The 18066-nt window shown below is 41.1% G+C and overlaps 1 protein-coding gene across 1 annotated transcript; it reads left to right on the top strand.

Annotated features, from left to right (window-relative positions):
- Positions 1–947: 947 nt before the first annotated feature.
- Positions 948–17264, top strand: LOC6037885 (regulatory-associated protein of mTOR). Its single transcript, XM_038252898.1, has 5 exons — positions 948–1549; positions 1687–2037; positions 7274–9902; positions 9959–10948; positions 16185–17264. Exons 2-4 carry the CDS (start codon positions 1731–1733, stop codon positions 10896–10898), a joined length of 3876 nt encoding a protein of 1291 aa, XP_038108826.1. The 5' UTR covers positions 948–1549; positions 1687–1730; the 3' UTR covers positions 10899–10948; positions 16185–17264.
- Positions 17265–18066: the final 802 nt, after the last annotated feature.

The following is an 18066-nucleotide window of genomic DNA, read 5'->3' as shown; positions in this document are numbered from 1 at the left end:
AGGATAAACAGCGGGACTTTGCCAGTCCCCGGCCCAGTACTACCCGGCAAATCTTCCCGGTCAATCGGAAGCAACAGTTCTCACCTTTTTTTCGTAACAGATTTGCACACACAAAAAGTAATGTTCTTGAAGATTTGGTGTAAACAAACAGACAACACCAATACTGCTACACTCACAGAGCCCACGCAGTAGTATTAGTGAAGAGCCCACGATAAACAACGTGGGCTCTTCACTAATACTACTATGTGGGCTCTTCGAGGTTTTGGTGACTGTCAAACGTTTTAGCCATTTACAGTGGTGCCAGGGGGTTGTTCTTGACAGAAAATCTCCTACTAGACAGCTCGTTCAAAGGGGACCATAGTTGATCCATCGAAAAAATGATGTCTAGTCAATTTGAAAAAAAGTTGTACATACAAATTTACATAGGGCTTTAGTGGCTTTAGTATACCCAATTAAAAGTGTTTTTTTTTTTTAATCGAAAACATTTACTGCTAAAGTTTCGGAAAATTTTCTGACTACACTCAACCTCCGGTGGTTGGTCACTTGTTTCGTCAAACTAAAAAGTGACGAACTGTCACTTTTTACACGGCACTCACGCCCACTATCAAAACAAACGGTTTTCGAAAAGGACAAAATTTGATCTAGCTTCCTACAGAACCTGGAGCTGTTTCACGACAGGAATGAATTAGAAGTATGCTTGGATGTTTTGCGAGTTTTGTGATTGATTCGGTGGCGTTTTTTTTTTTTTTTTTTTTTTGCTGACTGACTGACCGAAATGAGTTGACGCAGGAGTTCGTCCTTTTATAGCTTATTCATTTTTGAGTACTTTCATTTGGTGGTCCCTTTAAATGATTTTTTTATTGAGCGTGTATTGTCAACTGTGGCATAAGCCAGAAGAATTTGTTTTGACGTTTCCACTTTTCTCCTCCTGCTTTCTGTCAGTGTGAAGAAAAGAAAAAATGCTCACAGGACCATAACCTCAGCATCTAGAAGTTTTCGCACTTTATTGCTAGTAAAGTTTTTACAATTTTCTACCGGAAAACGATCGATTTTCGGGACTCGCGCGTGTTGATTCAACAGTTCCCGGTCGGATTTATCGTTACGAAATAAAAGAATCTGCGATCGCAGCCATTTATCGGCTAAAATAGCACTTTTCGGCAGAACAGGCGAGCCCGAAGAAGAAGGAAAATATGCCTCCCAAACCATTGGACATGAAAGTCGCAAATTAACCGCAGCCGGACAAACCACCCAGCTTTATAAACCGATTCGAGAATATTGAATCATCACCGCTTCTGATAAGGGGGCAGTTTCGAGGAGCACGCAGCAAGGTGAAGTTGAAATTTTGTCGATTTCCTTAGGAAAGCAAGAGGGAAGAAAGAAGCACTGATAGTCGTAGTGCCTCCCGGAGGATTTCGGAGGGCGGAGGAAGCAGGAGGCGGACATTCTTCGTTGGTTGTATATTATTCTTCAATATATTAGAAGCCACCTCTGGCTGGAGGAAGAGGAAAGAGAGCGTCGTGGAAGAAACGTACAGAAAAAAAGTTTCAAGGTAAATATTGATTCTGTGGCAATGAAAAATGATTACGCCGATTTCATTGCCCATGTGGACGATGTTTTTTCCGTGAAATTTTGTCTATTTAGCGCTCAAACTGCGTCACTGAATTTTGCTTCCTCATCATTTTCCAGGGACTGCTCGGCGGTTTTGGTTGGCCCTCCTCCTGCGCAATTGAATGTGCAACACGATGATCGAAACGACGGACAAGTGCACCGATGCCAGCGTAGTGGAAGAGGAGGACGATTCCAAGCTGCCGATTAGCTTTGTGTACGCCCGCCACCTGGACCGCATCGAAGGTATCAACTGTATCACGCAGAGTTGGCGCGTCAAGGAGCGCATGAAAACGGTCAGCGTGGCGCTGGTCCTGTGTCTGAACGTGGGTGTCGATCCACCGGATGTGGTTAAAATACAGCCCTGCTCGCGGCTCGAGTGCTGGATCGATCCGTCGTCGGTGTCGCCGCAGAAAGCGATGGAATTGATCGGTGAGTTTGGGCATGCACTGTGCAACAGTAATTGTAATTGTAATTTATTTGATAACGATATCCTGTTAGTTTACACTTTGTAACAGTCCTTAAAGTTATGAGTAGAATCTTTATCGGAAAACGCCGCAGTCGTTCGCGAACCTGAATTTGATAATTGGATCCTAACATTTCAAAAGGGCACAGAACTTTTGTAAACAATAGTGTATCCCTTTCACTCGAATTACAGTTTACATAAGGTGTGAAAGGGACACAATCTTGTCTAAAAAAGTTATGTGCTCTAATGAAATGGCAAGCACGAATTTAGAAAATCAAGGTTTTTCGAATTTGGGAATTTATTGATTTTTGAATTCTGAAATTTGAGAATTAAGGAATTAATGAGTTTATGAATTTGAGAATTAAAGAAATGGTAAACTTAAAATAAAAAAAAATAATATTTTGAGTGACAGATTTTTTTACATTTCAGGGTTTTAGAATTCTGTTTATCGGATTTAAAAAAAAAATCAATTCTATTTTTTTTTTCAAACTCAACGTACACAAGTGCAAGCAGCAGTTATGTGCTCAATGCTCTACTATCGATTTTTCGAACTTTTATGCCGCAATTGACTGTGATTACTCGCTAGATGGTCCTCCAGCATTCCAAAAGCCGACGGTAGCACTACCGTCGTCGACGACGACGACAATAAACGATGTTGAAGAGTTGCTGGATGGTATGAAAATTGGTAAATCGACAGTAGTTGTTGCCCCGTTTGTTGGAGACAGCTGTAGCTAGTCATACAGGGCTACCAAGACCGTCCAATCTTCGACCTGAAGGAACACCTCTCGGGTGCCGGAATAACGCCACGGGAGGTGAAAGTTCTCTCGCAGAAGACAACGGTCACGGGTAAAAAAAAAAAAAAAATCGGTAACGGCTCGCGGAACTGCGGTGAAACACACCTCTCGGAAAAAGGTGCACTGTCACGAAATGCGAACTTGGGGAACAATGCAAAGCAAACTAAGTCGCACGTCAAGTGTGCAAACTGCAAAGGTAATCATCATACTGGAAATAACGTGACGTCGTCGTGCTATCTTGTCGCACCCGTCATTTCGACGTTCCGAGAAAAACGCGTTTTAATGTTTGACCTTGAATAAACAAAAACGAGAGCACGCGATGTAAACAATAACAAACACGTTTTGTTGGTTGACCATTCTGTGCATTGCCCCAAAGTTTGGTTGAAGTTGGTTGCTAGAGTCCCGATTTATAATTACAAATGTTTACGCTAGTCTAACTTCCCTGGGTCTTGTAAAGTCAAGGAGCATGATTTGATCCTAGTGCATTAGTTAAAATTTGGGTATATATTCTTTTTTATAAGCACTATGGACACCACTTCATGCTACGAAAACTCGCTTTATAGCAGCCCCAGGGCTTAAGCGTTGACCGATAAGCTGTCTTCGTGAACTAGGTAGTTCTCCGACAGTGAAAATATCACAATTCCACAAGACACCGCTGCTTTTGTGACCTTTTCACTATCACAGTGTGGGATTTAGGTTGGGACTTCAGGCTAGTACAATTAATTTGTTGCTTAGCATTAGCATTTAATATAAATCTGTATCCTTTTTTAATTGAACGTGATGATTTGCTTTTCCCTTCATGTGAAAGCTTTTCGTGCGATCTTTCGATTGATGTATAGACCAGCTGTACATTTTTACGTTTTATATCAAGTTTTTAAAGAAAAACATTCACCTTGAAATCCACAAATTCGAAACAATTTTTTTCTTACGATGTAAACAAACTTTTTTTTTCTTTCCAGTACAGTCATCCCACATATTCGGAACACCCACAAATTCGGAACACTTTTGTCGTAATTTGTCAATAGAATGCAAAATGCAACTTTCCTGCCAACCCTGCTATTTTTAGGGCCTTTATTTGGACACTCTCTTGCTATTTCACCAGTAAAAGTAAAACTTTTTAAACAAAAACTGCATTTCCAGACTATTTTATCTAGAGCACCAAAACACTGCCTCAAAATTGCCTGTTCCATGATTGTGGGATGTTATTGTGTCTCCCACAATTGTGAAACACCTGAATTCAACTGATATTGTCACAAAAAAGTTAGTAGACCATTCATAAAACATTACTTAGCATGAGTTTTATTGGTTTCAGAGTGCAAAGTCATTATTTTGTAAAAAAAATATGTACTCCTGGAGAGAAAAAAGTTTGTTTACATCGTAAGAAAAAAGTGTTCCGAATTTGTGGATTTCAAGGGTAAATGTTTTTCTTTGAAAACTTGATATAAAACTTTAAAGTGTACAGCCGGTCTATACATCAATCGAAAGATCGCAAGAAAAGCTTTCAAATGAATGTAAAAGCAAATCATTATGTTCAATTATCGATTTTATATGATTTGTTGAACATTGGCCGATCTATAAACTGTTCCGAATATGAGGGATGACTGTAGTACATTTTTTTACAAAAAAGTTACTTCATACTCTGAAACCAATAAAACTCAAGCTTAGTGATGTTTTAAACATGGTCTGGTAACTTTTTTGTGAACATATCAATTAAATTCAGGGGTTCCACAATTGTGGGAGGCACAATAACATGCCACAATTATGAAACAGGCAATTTGGAGACAGTGTTTTGCTAGTCTGTCTTGAAGTCTTGAAATGAGATTTTTGTTCAAAATTACTATTTTGACTAGTGAAATAGCAAGAGAATGTCCAAATAAAGGTCCTAAAAATAGCAGAGACTACAGAAAAGTTGCATTTTGCATCCTATTGCCAAATTACCACAAAAGTTTTCCGAATTTGTGGGTGTTCCGAATATGTCGGATGACTGTAGTTAGCAAATGAATATTTGGACTTAAATGAATAATTGAATAAGTTGGACTTATGAATAACACACAACTGTGCATTTATTCTAGAGTCAGATCCATACAGCGTCAGTGTTTATTTGGTCGAAGTGTACTAATTCATTGGCAGATCTGATTCTAGTTGTAATGTACGACAAGACTACTGACGGACGTGACAGGACCCAGAGGGCCCAGTTTAAAGGTTTCAACATCAACGATGTGCGGCTGGATCACCCTCCCAAAAAAAAAAAAAGTGTTTACGCTAGTCTAACTTGTACTGTACGTGCGTCAAAGGTATTCTGACCTTAAATCCCTTTGGCCAGTTGTCGCACTTACATTAATTTTCAGGGAGTGACAAGATAGCATAACAAGATTGAAACTACTTTCATATAAAAACTAACTTAATCCACCTATGAGGTTGTTGCCTTCCTCACTTTTCACCAACATTTGGTGATATGATGGGTTTGGACACAATTTCTATCTATCTTCTATCTATATATATAAAAAATTTCGACGGTTTTGTTCGAACGCGAATCAATTTAACACGGAACGTCGGATCGAGGTGATATTTGTTGCGTTGGGTTCGTATAAGTCCAAGGAAGGTTCTTACGCCAAAAAGTTATAACTTTGGCCACGCTGGAACCGATTCCGGAAAATCTGCAGATTATATGGAGAAAGTTACGTAAAATCAAATTTAGATCACAGGAGGCTGAAGAAGCAAAAACGTTAAAAACGTCAACAAACGAAAGAACGCCGAACGAAGTTTGTCGGGTATGGCTTGTTTCTCAATAAAGAAATACACAAATGTCACTTAAGCGGTCATAACTTGAGACTGAGCGTTGTCAGATCTTCAATGTTTTGGACTCATTAGAAAGTTCTTTTGATTACCTAACCAACGATGGGTCGGATGATGGATCCGGACATTGTTTACATGCATTTAAGTGAGATCCGGCATCAAAAAAGTACATAAATATCACTTAAGTGATCATAACTTGAGACAGGGTTGCCAGATCTTCAATGTATTGGACTCATTGGAAAGGTCTTTCGATGACCTACCCAACGATGGGTTGGATGATGGGTCTGGACATAGTTTACATACATTTAAGTGAGATCCGGCTTCAAAAAAGTACATAAATATCACTTAAGTGGTCATAACTTGAGACTGAGCGTTGTCAGATCTTCAATGTTTTGGACTCATTAGAAAGTTCTTTTGATTACCTAACCAACGATGGGTCGGATGATGGATCCGGACATTGTTTACATACATTAAAGTGAGATCCGGCATCAAAAAAGTACATAAATATCACTTAAGTGGTCATAACTTGAGACAGGGTTGCCAGATCTTCAATTTTTTGGACTCATTGGAAAGGTCTTTTGATGATCTATCCAACGATGAGTTAGATGATGGATCCGGACATCGTTTACATACATTTAAGTGAGATCCGGCTTCAAAAAAGTACATAAATATCACTTAAGTGGTCATAACTCGAGACAGGGTTGTCAGATCTTCAATGTTTTGGACTCGTTGGATAGGTCTTTTGATAATCTAACCAACGATGGGTCGGGTGATGGGTCTGGACATAGTTTACATGCATTTATGTGAGATCCGATTCGTAACTCTGGCACTTTTTTATACGTAACTTTTGAACTACTTATCGGATCTTCAAACAATTCAATAGTGCAGTATGGGGCACCAAACCGGATCGAATGCAACTAGATTGGCTCAAATCGGATCAACCAGTGCCGAGAAAACTTGGCAAGAATTTTGAGCACCAAGGGGAATACGCACACACATACACACACACACACACACACACACACACACACACACACACACAGACATTTGTTCAGTTTTCGATTCTGAGTCGATAGGTATACATGAATATAGGTCTACGAGCTGCTTTTCAAAAGTTCATTTTTCGAGCAGGATTATAGCCTTACCTCAGTGAGGAAGGCAAAAGTGAATAAAATTTCGGAGCTTTTTTATTTTTCATTGAATATCTCAGGATTCAAATCGAATTTTGGGGATCTGTGAAGGTCAAAAGATGAGGCATTGTTTCAAGCGGTTCCGGACACACGCCTGAAAGGTACTTCAAAATTGTGTACATCAAGAGAACTTATTGTAACTTGATTATTCACCAATAAAACTGAGTTTAATTGAAAGGTATGACAATCGAATCGCAGGGATTCGAAGTCCTTGGAGAAAAAGGGAATACACTCGTCGTTAGTACTAGAATGAATAGTAGGGTGGTCCAAATCCGGGCTTACTCAGGCTACCCCCTGAAAGCAAAGATTGTTCCATCACTAAGCTAAATTGCAAATTTGAGCTCATGCTGACCCTCGCTCTTCGCCCTTGAAGTTTGTATGAGATAAAATAATTCCAATGATCAATTTTACCTCCCCAACAGGAAACAACCTCCAAAAGCAATACGAACGCTGGCAGCCGCGGGCCCGCTACAAGCACTCGCTCGATCCGACCGTCGAGGACGTCAAGAAGCTGTGCACGTCGCTGCGACGCAACTCGAAGGAGGAACGCGTCCTGTTCCACTACAACGGCCACGGCGTGCCGCGACCCACGGTGAACGGCGAAATTTGGGTATTCAACCGGACGTACACGCAGTACATCCCGCTGTCGATCTACGACCTGCAGACGTGGATGGGCGCCCCGTCGATCTACGTGTACGACTGCTCGAACGCGGGCATCATCGTGAACAGCTTTAACACGTTCGCCGAGCAGCACGAGAAGGAGCTGGAGCAGATGCGGGCACGCAGCGGCAGCACGGCGGGTCATTCCGATCCGGAAGCTGCGAATAGGAACTCGCCTTCGCCGCCGATTCTCGGCGCGACCACGTACAAGAATTGCATTCAACTGGCGGCCTGCGCCGCCAATCAGATTTTGCCGATGAACCCGCAGCTGCCGGCGGATTTGTTCACGTCGTGTCTCACGACACCGATTCGGATAGCGCTCAAGTGGTTCATCCTGCAGTCCACATCGAAGTTGGTGCCGCACGTGACGGAGGATTTGATTGATCGCATTCCGGGTCAGTTGAACGATCGGCGGACAATGTTGGGCGAGTTGAATTGGATATTCACTGCGATTACGGACACAATCGCGTGGAACACGCTTCCTCGGGATTTGTTCCAGAAGTTGTTCCGCCAGGATCTGCTCGTGGCGAGTTTGTTCCGCAATTTTCTGCTTGCGGAGCGAATTCTGCGCTCGTACGACTGTACGCCCATCTCGAGTCCTCCGCTGCCGCAGAGCTATCGACACCCGATGTGGTCCGCGTGGGATCTGGCTCTGGATTTGGCACTTTCGCAGTTGCCGGACATTCTGGAGAAGAACAAACGCTTCAAACATTCGCCCTTCTTCGAGGAGCAGCTGACCGCGTTCCAGGTTTGGCTTGAGGGCAGTTCGGAGCAGCGAAGTCCACCGGAGCAGCTGCCGATAGTGTTGCAGGTGCTGCTGTCGCAGGTTCATCGATTGCGTGCCTTGGAGCTGTTGGGACACTTTTTGGATTTGGGCCCGTGGGCGGTGAATTTGGCGCTTAGCGTGGGTATTTTCCCTTATGTGTTGAAACTGTTGCAGAGTTTGGCGAAAGAGTTGCGTCCGTTTTTGGTGTTCATATGGGCGAAGATCCTTGCGGTGGACGGGACGTGCCAGATTGATTTGATTCGCGATCAAGGACACAAGTACTTTTTGGCGGCGCTACAAGACACTAGTCCGTGTCCGGGATTTAAGGGCAATCATCGGATTTACGCCGCGTTCGTGCTGGCCAGCATTGTTCACAACTTTCCGATTGGACAGGCAAACGCACTGCAGGGCCAGCTGGTGTCCATCTGCTTGGATCAGTTGAACGACGAAAATCCTGTGCTGCGACAGTGGTTGACGATCTGTTTGGGACATCTCTGGCAAAACTACGAGCAAGCCAGGTGGTCCGGAGTGAGAGACAATGCGAACGAGAAGTTGTACCCGCTGTTAAGTGATCCCATTCCGGAAGTTCGAGCGGCAGCAGTCTACGCGCTGGGTACGTTCATAAGCTCCGTAACGCAACGATCGGATCACGCGAATAACATCGACCGATCGACGGCGATGCACCTGTTCAACACGGTTTGCAACGACATGAGCCCGTTGGTGCGGATGGAACTGATCGCATCTCTTCAGTGGATGGTTCGGTTCTTCGAGAATCAATTTGTGTCGGTGTTTCTACAGGAGACGGCCAGCGGAGGCCATCACGTAGCCTCAAATCACCACTATCACAGTTTAGAGCGGACTATTAACATTAAACGTGTTTCGAGTACTAGTAATATAATAAATGTAGGCAAAAATTCCGTTAGTGTCGGATCTATTTACCAAAAGCTGTGGAACGGTTTGAACGCTCTCGCGAAGGACCCCTTCCCGGCGGTAGCAGCCATGGCCCAGAAAGTGGTAGAACACGTCGGCAAACAAGGCTACGAACTGGCCAAGGAGGCCACCACGTCGGAGAAGTGCATGAGCTTGCCACCCTCACCAAACACCCGCATCAACTATCTCGGCGGAGAATCCCCTCCGATCCACGGCCATCTGAACCAATCCACGCACCACACGCCACTCCCAAGCAAAAAGAAGCTCGGCCCCATCAGCGACGGCGCCGAACTACCCACAATGACCGCAACACCCCAAGCAACTCCACAGCATCCGGACCAACAAATGCCTCCGCCGCCGTCGACGCCGCAACCGGTGACGCAGCAACAGCCACCGGCCGTCACCCCGATCGTCACCACCAACTACATCGACTGGTCGGTGAGCTTCTTCGCGCGCCCCTCCAAGTTCCTCAACGAGGGCAAACTCAACACGGCGTCCGATCAAAACTCGACCGAGTATCTGGACCGGCAGTCGCGCTGTCTGCGAAACCGGATCGTCCGCGACGAGGGACGCGAGCAGCAGCGACGGGCCGTGTTTGGCCGGCTGGACACGCAGAGTTGGTCCTGCCGGACGCAGCACACGCCCACCATGGTGAAGCTGAACCCGTACGACGATCAGATTGCGGTCGCTTACAAGTGAGTTATTCAGATGTCGGTCTTAGTCTACGAACTAACTCTTTTTCTCCTTTCAGGGACCGCGTAATCCTGCAAGATTGGAGCACGGACATCACCAGTTCGTTCATCCCGTTCAAGCAGCAACCGTCGCAGCAGCACCAGTCGATCTTTCTTGACCAGAACCGGTTCCAAAGCACACTTCCCGCGCCCGTCTCCGTTTCCTCGCTCGACTTTATCAACGCCCACGACGTCGGCCTGGTGCTGGTAGCCTACAGTGACAGCGTGATCCGGGTGTGGCGTCCGGCGGATGCGAACCGGGAGTCTGCCCTGGTCACCGCGTGGCACGGGCTGTTCGACTTCAACTCGCCCACCACGGCCAAGGTCGGCACGAGTGAGCTGGGCCTGGTGATGGCGTGGCATCAAAAGACGCAAACAATTATGGCGGCCGGCGAGGCCAAGTACGTTCGGCTGTGGGACGCCGAGCGGGAAATGAAAGTCTGTGATATCCCGAGCGGGACGGACACGACCATCATCAAGCTGTCGTGCGCGCCGAACGGCATCTTTGCGGCCGGATGTAACGACGGCAGTGTGAGGTTGTTCGATCGAAGGTGTGCCCCTGCGGAAGCGCGGTTCGCCACATTCCGCGAGCATTTGAACCCAATTTTAACCGTTTGCCTGCGGGACGACTGCGAAAGCCTAGTTTCCGCGTGTACAACGTCCACCGTGCGGTTGTACGACATCCGGAAGACGGCCGCATCGGTTCAGCACTGGAGTGCCGGGTCGGACGTCTCCGCCATGAGCATCCACTCGAGTGCGGACATTGTGGCGTGCGCAACGAGCGTCATCACCGTGTACGGACTGGACGGAACCAGTCTGAACACGATCCGGTGCAACGAAGGATTCATGGGCACCAAGAAGGGTGTCACGTCGTGTTTGTCGTTCCACAAGCACAAACTCAGCCTGGCGGCGGGTTTCAACGATAACACGGCGGCCGTGTTCGTGACGGACCGGAAATGATCCGGAAGTTGGAACGGCGTGTTCGCTTTTGGTTGAGTGAGCCTGGATAGGTAGGTAAAATTCGAAAGAAAAACATATTTCTCACATTTCTCAAAGTAATTGTTGTGAGTTTTTGCAGTTTTGTCCATGGATAATTTACCACAAACTCACACATCAGTTTCCCCGACCCCTCTTCGATTTGCGTTAAACTTTATTTTAAGTGGTCCCTGATCACGAATCTGAGTTCAATTTTTCGATATCTTGTGTGTTTCCATTTTTGAACATGCGAAAAACACATGTTTTTTCAATAATTTGCAGCCTGAAATGGTGATGAGATGGAACCGAAAACCCTATTTTTTTATCGAAAAATAAACAAAAATAGCAGGCCAAGGATTAATACCTAAGAGCATGCAATGGCCCTGACCTTGTTGTGTGCTCTTCGGTTGACATCCAGGTAAAGAACATCCTGGAAGAGCGCAACTAACTACATCAGTAGTTCTGTTAGATCATTCTAATTATCTTGATCAGAACAGTACAGCTCTGGTTTCTGGGCGCGACAATGCGGGAAAGGGAAGTAATTTGTGAGTGTAGACGGTATTGTTTTGATTCGCAGCATGTCAATTCAACTGCCATCTTTAAATTCAAGATGGCGGCCAAAATGGCGATGATGCAATATTGAAAAACAGCTTTTTATTTTTAAACAGGCAATCAACAACTCAAATTTGGCTTAAATGGGGTCGTAGAGCTCATTTTAGTTGCTGAGACATGGCAATAGGGTAGAGGACCCAGTTTTCGCCCACCTACTGGATTCAATCTGTATTTAGCAAACTTATACCATTTTTTGGTTGAGTTTATTATGCAGGTTCACATATTCATTCATTTCTAGTACTAATTGAAACTTTCCTGATGAATTTCTATTGTTTATTTAGTTTTTATAAGCTTTTCAAAAAAATGCCTTACTGCAGCCGCCATATTTTTTGTCAATTAGCCTACAGCGGGTAATAATGTTTATGAAGTAAAACAACTCATTTTGCAAAAAATAATGTAAATGAATAATTCATTAGTTCACTGTATGTCTGAATTTCATGAAAATCTAGTGATTTACCTTTTTTAAATGTTTACCAAAGGTTATTTCAATAAAATAAAGTGCGCGATTTCTGGGGTCATGAAAAAACATGCGATCCAATTTTCGTCCAGGGCGAAATCTAGTATTGTGTTTTAAGATTCTAGAACCAGTTTTCGTTTACCATAAAAACTTATCTAATCGCAGCGAAATGTGCTTGAAAATATATTTGGAACATTCTAGATTATTTTTTAAGGATAAATAATCATTTTTATTCCTTTCACTCATAAGGGGGTTTTGGTATAAACATCAGTTTAAAAATTAACCTAAGCTAATATATGGGACACCTAGTTCAAATGTACACAGCAAAAAATCCGATGGTAAAATCAAATGCAAAAGCATGCACATCACCTTCGTCAAAATGAACACTTAATATTACACACTGCATGTAAAATATTTGCAAACACAAAAAAAAAGTTGCAACCGACGGGATTCAAACCCAGCACCAACAGTAAGGACTGGCGCCTTGGCCCACTCGGCCATCAGACCGATAAAAAGCTGTTAGGATAAACACATATATGAGCTTGACATTTCGGTCAAGTAGGTTTCCCATAGTGACGGGTTGCATATTTCAGGGTGTAAAATTACATAAAATTGCATAAAATAATGCAATATTTATTTTACACTCAGGCCTTTTACACGCAGCTGGATTACTACTTTTTTAGCTGTGTAGTAAAAGTTTACTGGTACAGAGGAGAAATTAAGCAGAGGATGGAAAAGTAGTTACACATGTGCTTTAAGAGGTACTCGAAGTTTTATATTGAGTCAATTCGGGAGCGAATGACCTATAGGGTTAAAGCTCTTCTAACAAAATCAACAACAACATGGAGCTAATTGTAACTGTGTGCCCTTATATTGGGTGAATCGGGACACATGAGTTCTATCACAAATTTTGATTTAGTCATATTTTTTTAGTGAGAGTGAGAACATGTTTTGGTTTTAGTTAGTATATACAAAGAACCTTGTAGCATAGAGATTTGATCATAGTAAGCCGTTGTTACATGATCATTGTTACCCAAACTAATTACCAGTTAAGTTGACATTCTGGAAATGTTACATTGGCGACGAGGATGAAGAAAATGAAAATTCGTTGAAGCACTTGAAAATTTAAAGTCAAATACAAATGAATATTCGTAGAAAAGAACTCCCAAAAGTTTTAAAACAGAAATAATACTTGAATGAAATATTTCTGAAAACAATTTCCGGCATTTTGGTGAAAAAAAAAACGGAAAATGAAGCCAATTTTGTCAAAAATAATGTTATCCATGTTGTGATTAATGATTAATCTTTATTTTAGCAAACTAGGAACTAGGAAACTTTATGCGACGCGGAGGACCTATTTAAAAAGCAAGTTGCACAATAAGTGGTTGGATCAAGATCAAGTTTAAAAACACCTTCATATCGATTTGAATAATTTGGAATTTGATAAAAAAAAATTGAAAACCTAAAACTGTAAGTAAAGTGAAAAACAATATGCTGGTATATTGATCGATTGTTTAAATTGGTAAACTGTATTGGGAAGAAACCAATTGTTTAAAAAAAGTTTGCTGCCTTTGTGATAATTTAAATGATACATTCAAGGAACCATTCTATATTTGTTGAGATTTTCCTGTGAAAATTAAAAGATAATAAAATTGGTAGAGTGCAAATGAATGTCTGCAAACAGAGTAAACAAAGACAGTTTTACCAGGATAAAACATAATCTAATACAAGAGGTAATTGGAAATAGTTTTGATTAAACGGTAAGACTCCGGTCTACCGGGGTTGAAACGTATAGCTCGTTTGACCTTAACTGTCGAGACTCCGGTCTGACAAGTAAATCGGTAAGACTCCGGTCTACCGGGACTGGAACGATCCGTCGTTCAGTCTATTTTGTTGAGGCTCCGGCCTGACAAAGAAATCGGCAGGACTCCGGTCTGTCGGGATTGAAACGAATCCGTTCGTTTGATCTATTTTGTTGAGATTCCGATCTGACAAAGAAAGCGGTAGGACTCCAGTCTACCGGGATTGGAGCGATCCGTTCGTTCAATCTAATTTGTCGAGACTCCGGTCTGACAAAGAAAATCGGTGGAACTCCATGTTCATCGTGCCAGATCGATCCGTCGATTGGTGTAGTTGGAATGATCAATTCGCTCAACAGACATCGAAGGAACTCGATTTGTTAATAAATTGATTGGTAAATTAATTTGATGAAGTTTCAGTATATGAGATAGATTTGAAATCGAATAAATCGAATCTTTTCTTTTGTTTTTTTTTTTCGGACGTCTAAACTATAACTTCATATTGGTCTAGATACATTTCTTTAATTTTAGAAGGAAAGAAGAAAGATTATCTAAAAGGATTCCAAAATCAAAAAGAAAATAAACAAAAATATGCGATTAAAAATTGATAGTCAACAATTAACAACCATGAAATCAGTTTTGGGATGAATATGAATCTTAAACAAAAGTATGTACTAAAGCAATTCAAATTCATTTCAAACAAGGAAGAGATGTAGCATAGAGATTTGATCATAGTAAGCCGTTGTTACATGATCATTGTTACCCAAACTAATTACCAGTTAAGTTGACATTCTGGAAATGTTACAAACCTCAACATTAGTAAGGTATCTGCAATGAAAACTCCTAGGGTTTTTTGAACTTCAATTTATTTTACGACAAAAGAAGTGCACATCAATGAAATTGAGCTTCGGGAACATGTTGTGTATCAATAGGAGACCATATTTGCTTAGCTTTGTGTCATAATTTCATTGGATTTCTTGATTTTTGTCGTGGGCGAAAACTGGTTCCAAGGGTGGGCGAAAATTGGATTTAGGGGGGCGAAAATTGGATTTAGGGGGGCGAAAATAGGCTCTTCAGAGCACTTTATAAAAACGCATTTTTTTTATCAAAAATGAACATGTAAATCATAAAAACCTTGTGGAAACTTAAAATCAAAAAGTTAATCATCGTTCTACAACAAATAGAACCAAAAACCATAAATTTTCATTAAATTCTCATAAAATTTCCTAGATTGCCACTATAAAGTGGGCGATTTCTGGGTCCTCTACCCTATCAAAAGGTTAAAAAAACTGGAAATGTTTTCTAAGTCTCACCAAAACAACCCACTATTTTCTAATGTCGATATCTCAGTAACTAATGGTCCGATTTACAATGTTAAAATATGAAACATTCGTAAAATTTTACGATCTTTTCGAAAACAAATGTTAAATCAAGGCTAACATTTTAAAAGGGCTATTGTACTTTATGATTGCAAATTCGATTTTACATCGAAAATTGAAGTTGAAAAATTTTTGCGACCAATATTTTGATTTTTTGAAAAAATCTGTATTGATTAAAAAAATCATAACACGGTCAAAGATTTTTTGCCCATTCTGGAAATTTCTGAAAAGTTTGCATTTGATGTCCTCTAAAACATATCAAAAAATAAAATAGTGTTTTTTTGCAAATCAAGTTTTAGTGACAAAAAGTGAAATAAAAAATCAGCAATTTTTTTACCGTGTATTTTTTTTCAGTGTAGTCCATATCCATACCTACAACTATGCCGAAGACACCAAATCGATCATAAAATTCCTTCAAAAGATACAGATTTTTGAATTTTCACATATAATTTTTGTATGGACAACTGCCAAATTTGTATGGAAAATTATATGAACGAACTAATGTTGCAAAATGGCTTCTTTGGGCATACCGAAGGCACCAAAAAAGTTTCAGCGGGATTAAAAAATACAAAAAATAAAATTAAAGAAAAAATACCGATTCCCTAGAGAACTGCTCAATTGCGAATTGCGAATTCACTTAACGGTTCAACTTTCACGTGAATAATGTTTTAGTTATTTTCGTATAATTTTGTTTGGAAAAAAACTCGCAAAGTGGCTTACTTAGTGGAACAGCATCTAATTCCAGCGTGCCTCTAATGTTGGCAGGTCAGAACTTTGACATTCAATTAAAGCTAATTAAAAGCGTTTTCAACTGAAATCGAGTGATACATAGCTCAATAAGAAGTGAGCAAGCAAGTTTCTATCAGAAGTTTTGCAAAATTAGTTGTTTAAATAGTGAATATCAGCAAATTGGATGGAGTTAGGAGCAAGTGGTTAACCTGCCAAACATACGAGAATTTCCCCTACTTATCCTAAAACACGGAAACATCATTTTTCTAACATTTTTTTTTTCTTCTTTCAATAGGCAAACTACGAATGAATTTATCGTAGAGTTAAAGTGGCTTCGCTAAATATGCTTCAACAGTAAGTATACAAGGACAAGGAACTGCTCTTGAGGCGCACCGAGCACGCTGCAAGCCTGTGCTGCTGCATACAACTATTTAGCTAAACTTGCTTTTTAAAGCATAACCTTGCTAGATATAGTTCTATAAAAATCTGAGCAATCTACCGTTGTAGAAGATGTATACATCTTAAAAGGGGCAGGATAAAAGTCAAATGGCGGTTAGCTTCACATATAGGATATATTTACCGAATGGATTGTAAGTCAAATAGAGTAACGCAAAAAGTCAGTCGATTTCTCTTGCCGCTTTCCACCAGAGCAATTATGTCTATTATCATAAACTGTACTCAAAAACCGGGATGTTTATTGCTCAAAATGATGTTAAAAAAAACAAAACTGAACTCAAACCACGCATGCAATAGCAAGGAGGACGACGAGGCCGATTCCGGCTGCGACAAAACCCCGTAGGTTTACTAAACGTGCTGCATTAGAGTATATAATTCAGAGTCAGGACGTAGAGTGGACAGCTACCAAACAAAACGCTTCACAGTAAGACACAGTACCCTTATCTCCACAGAGGTGCCGCAATATAACACTAAAACCCACACACACACTCAAAATATTTAGAGAAAATATCGCGTAACCGTAAAATGTATCGAGTCGCCACCGTGTGAAAATGCCTTTCTGTAAACTATTTTGTTAGAGTCGGCGCGCTGCGATGATGCATTGTACAGCTTGTTAGATTTGTTCTTAGCGTTAGCGTTAGAGATGAACACTACTATCGGCGCAAAGTTAGTTGTAGAAAAAAAACACTGATTGTGAAATATGTAAAGTTTAGCCTTATTTAAAACAGTACCTCATACTGATAGCAAAGTCGAATTGGTCCTTGGAAGATTTTAGTTTTTTTTTATATATTGCAAACAAAGTCATATTATGGAATATATATTATACGTTTATGCAACTTTTGTATAAAATACGCTTAAGAATGTATTTTACAATTGTACAGTTAGTTTTGCAGAGCGAAAAATACACCATTGGAAAATATATCTTTGTCTTTTTATAACTATCCGAAAGGCTTTCAAAATTTTCTTCTGAACATGGTTTTTGGTCATTCCAGGTCAACTGAGTACACTATTGGACTTAACTCTCACCGATTTTGATTAAATTCAAAGGGGAACGTTTATCTATAAATAGTTCAGAGTAAAGTGCCTAATAGTAAGTGGGGACATGAGGAACTGAGAACCCGGCGATTTTCTGTCAAAAAATTGAGCACATCCAAGATCTTACACATAAGGTGCTTACAATCTCTACTTCGTCCATAGAAATTGTCAAAAAATGAACACCTTCCATTTAAACGCTGGGTAAAATTTAAGTGCATTTTGAGTGCCTTGTCCCCACTTTCTATTAGGCAAATCATAAATTTCGAAACGATTGGACCATCTCTCTATTTATGGCACCACCCTCTTTCTAACTCCCAGTTGCATTATCTTGAAAATGGTGCATGGAATTCGATAAAAATGCAGTAATAGCTCTCAAATACTCCCCAAAGTTAAATTTTGACGTTTTAAGTTTCAAAACGTAAATGATGTTTGATAATCCGAGGTGTTTCTTGAAATTTACTGAATTCAAGTACCTGTGTAACTGCCCAGAATTGAAAATTCGGCTATTATGCCAAATCAAGTATTCCGAGAAAAAAGCGTTTATGTGTTTGTCACAAAATCTCCGTCAAGGCAATTTCCCATAAGAGTGGCATATTAGCCGTTTGGGTTTTCGCATCGGCAGCCAAGTCTAAACACTATTTCAGTGAAATTCAAGTTCCAGAAGATGCGTTGAAACATCCTCTATC

Source organism: Culex quinquefasciatus, chromosome 2 (genome assembly GCF_015732765.1).
Source record: "Culex quinquefasciatus strain JHB chromosome 2, VPISU_Cqui_1.0_pri_paternal, whole genome shotgun sequence".
Classification (NCBI taxonomy): domain Eukaryota; kingdom Metazoa; phylum Arthropoda; class Insecta; order Diptera; family Culicidae; genus Culex; species Culex quinquefasciatus.
The sequence above is the reverse complement of the archived record's forward strand: the minus strand, read 5'-3'. Positions and strand labels throughout refer to the sequence as shown.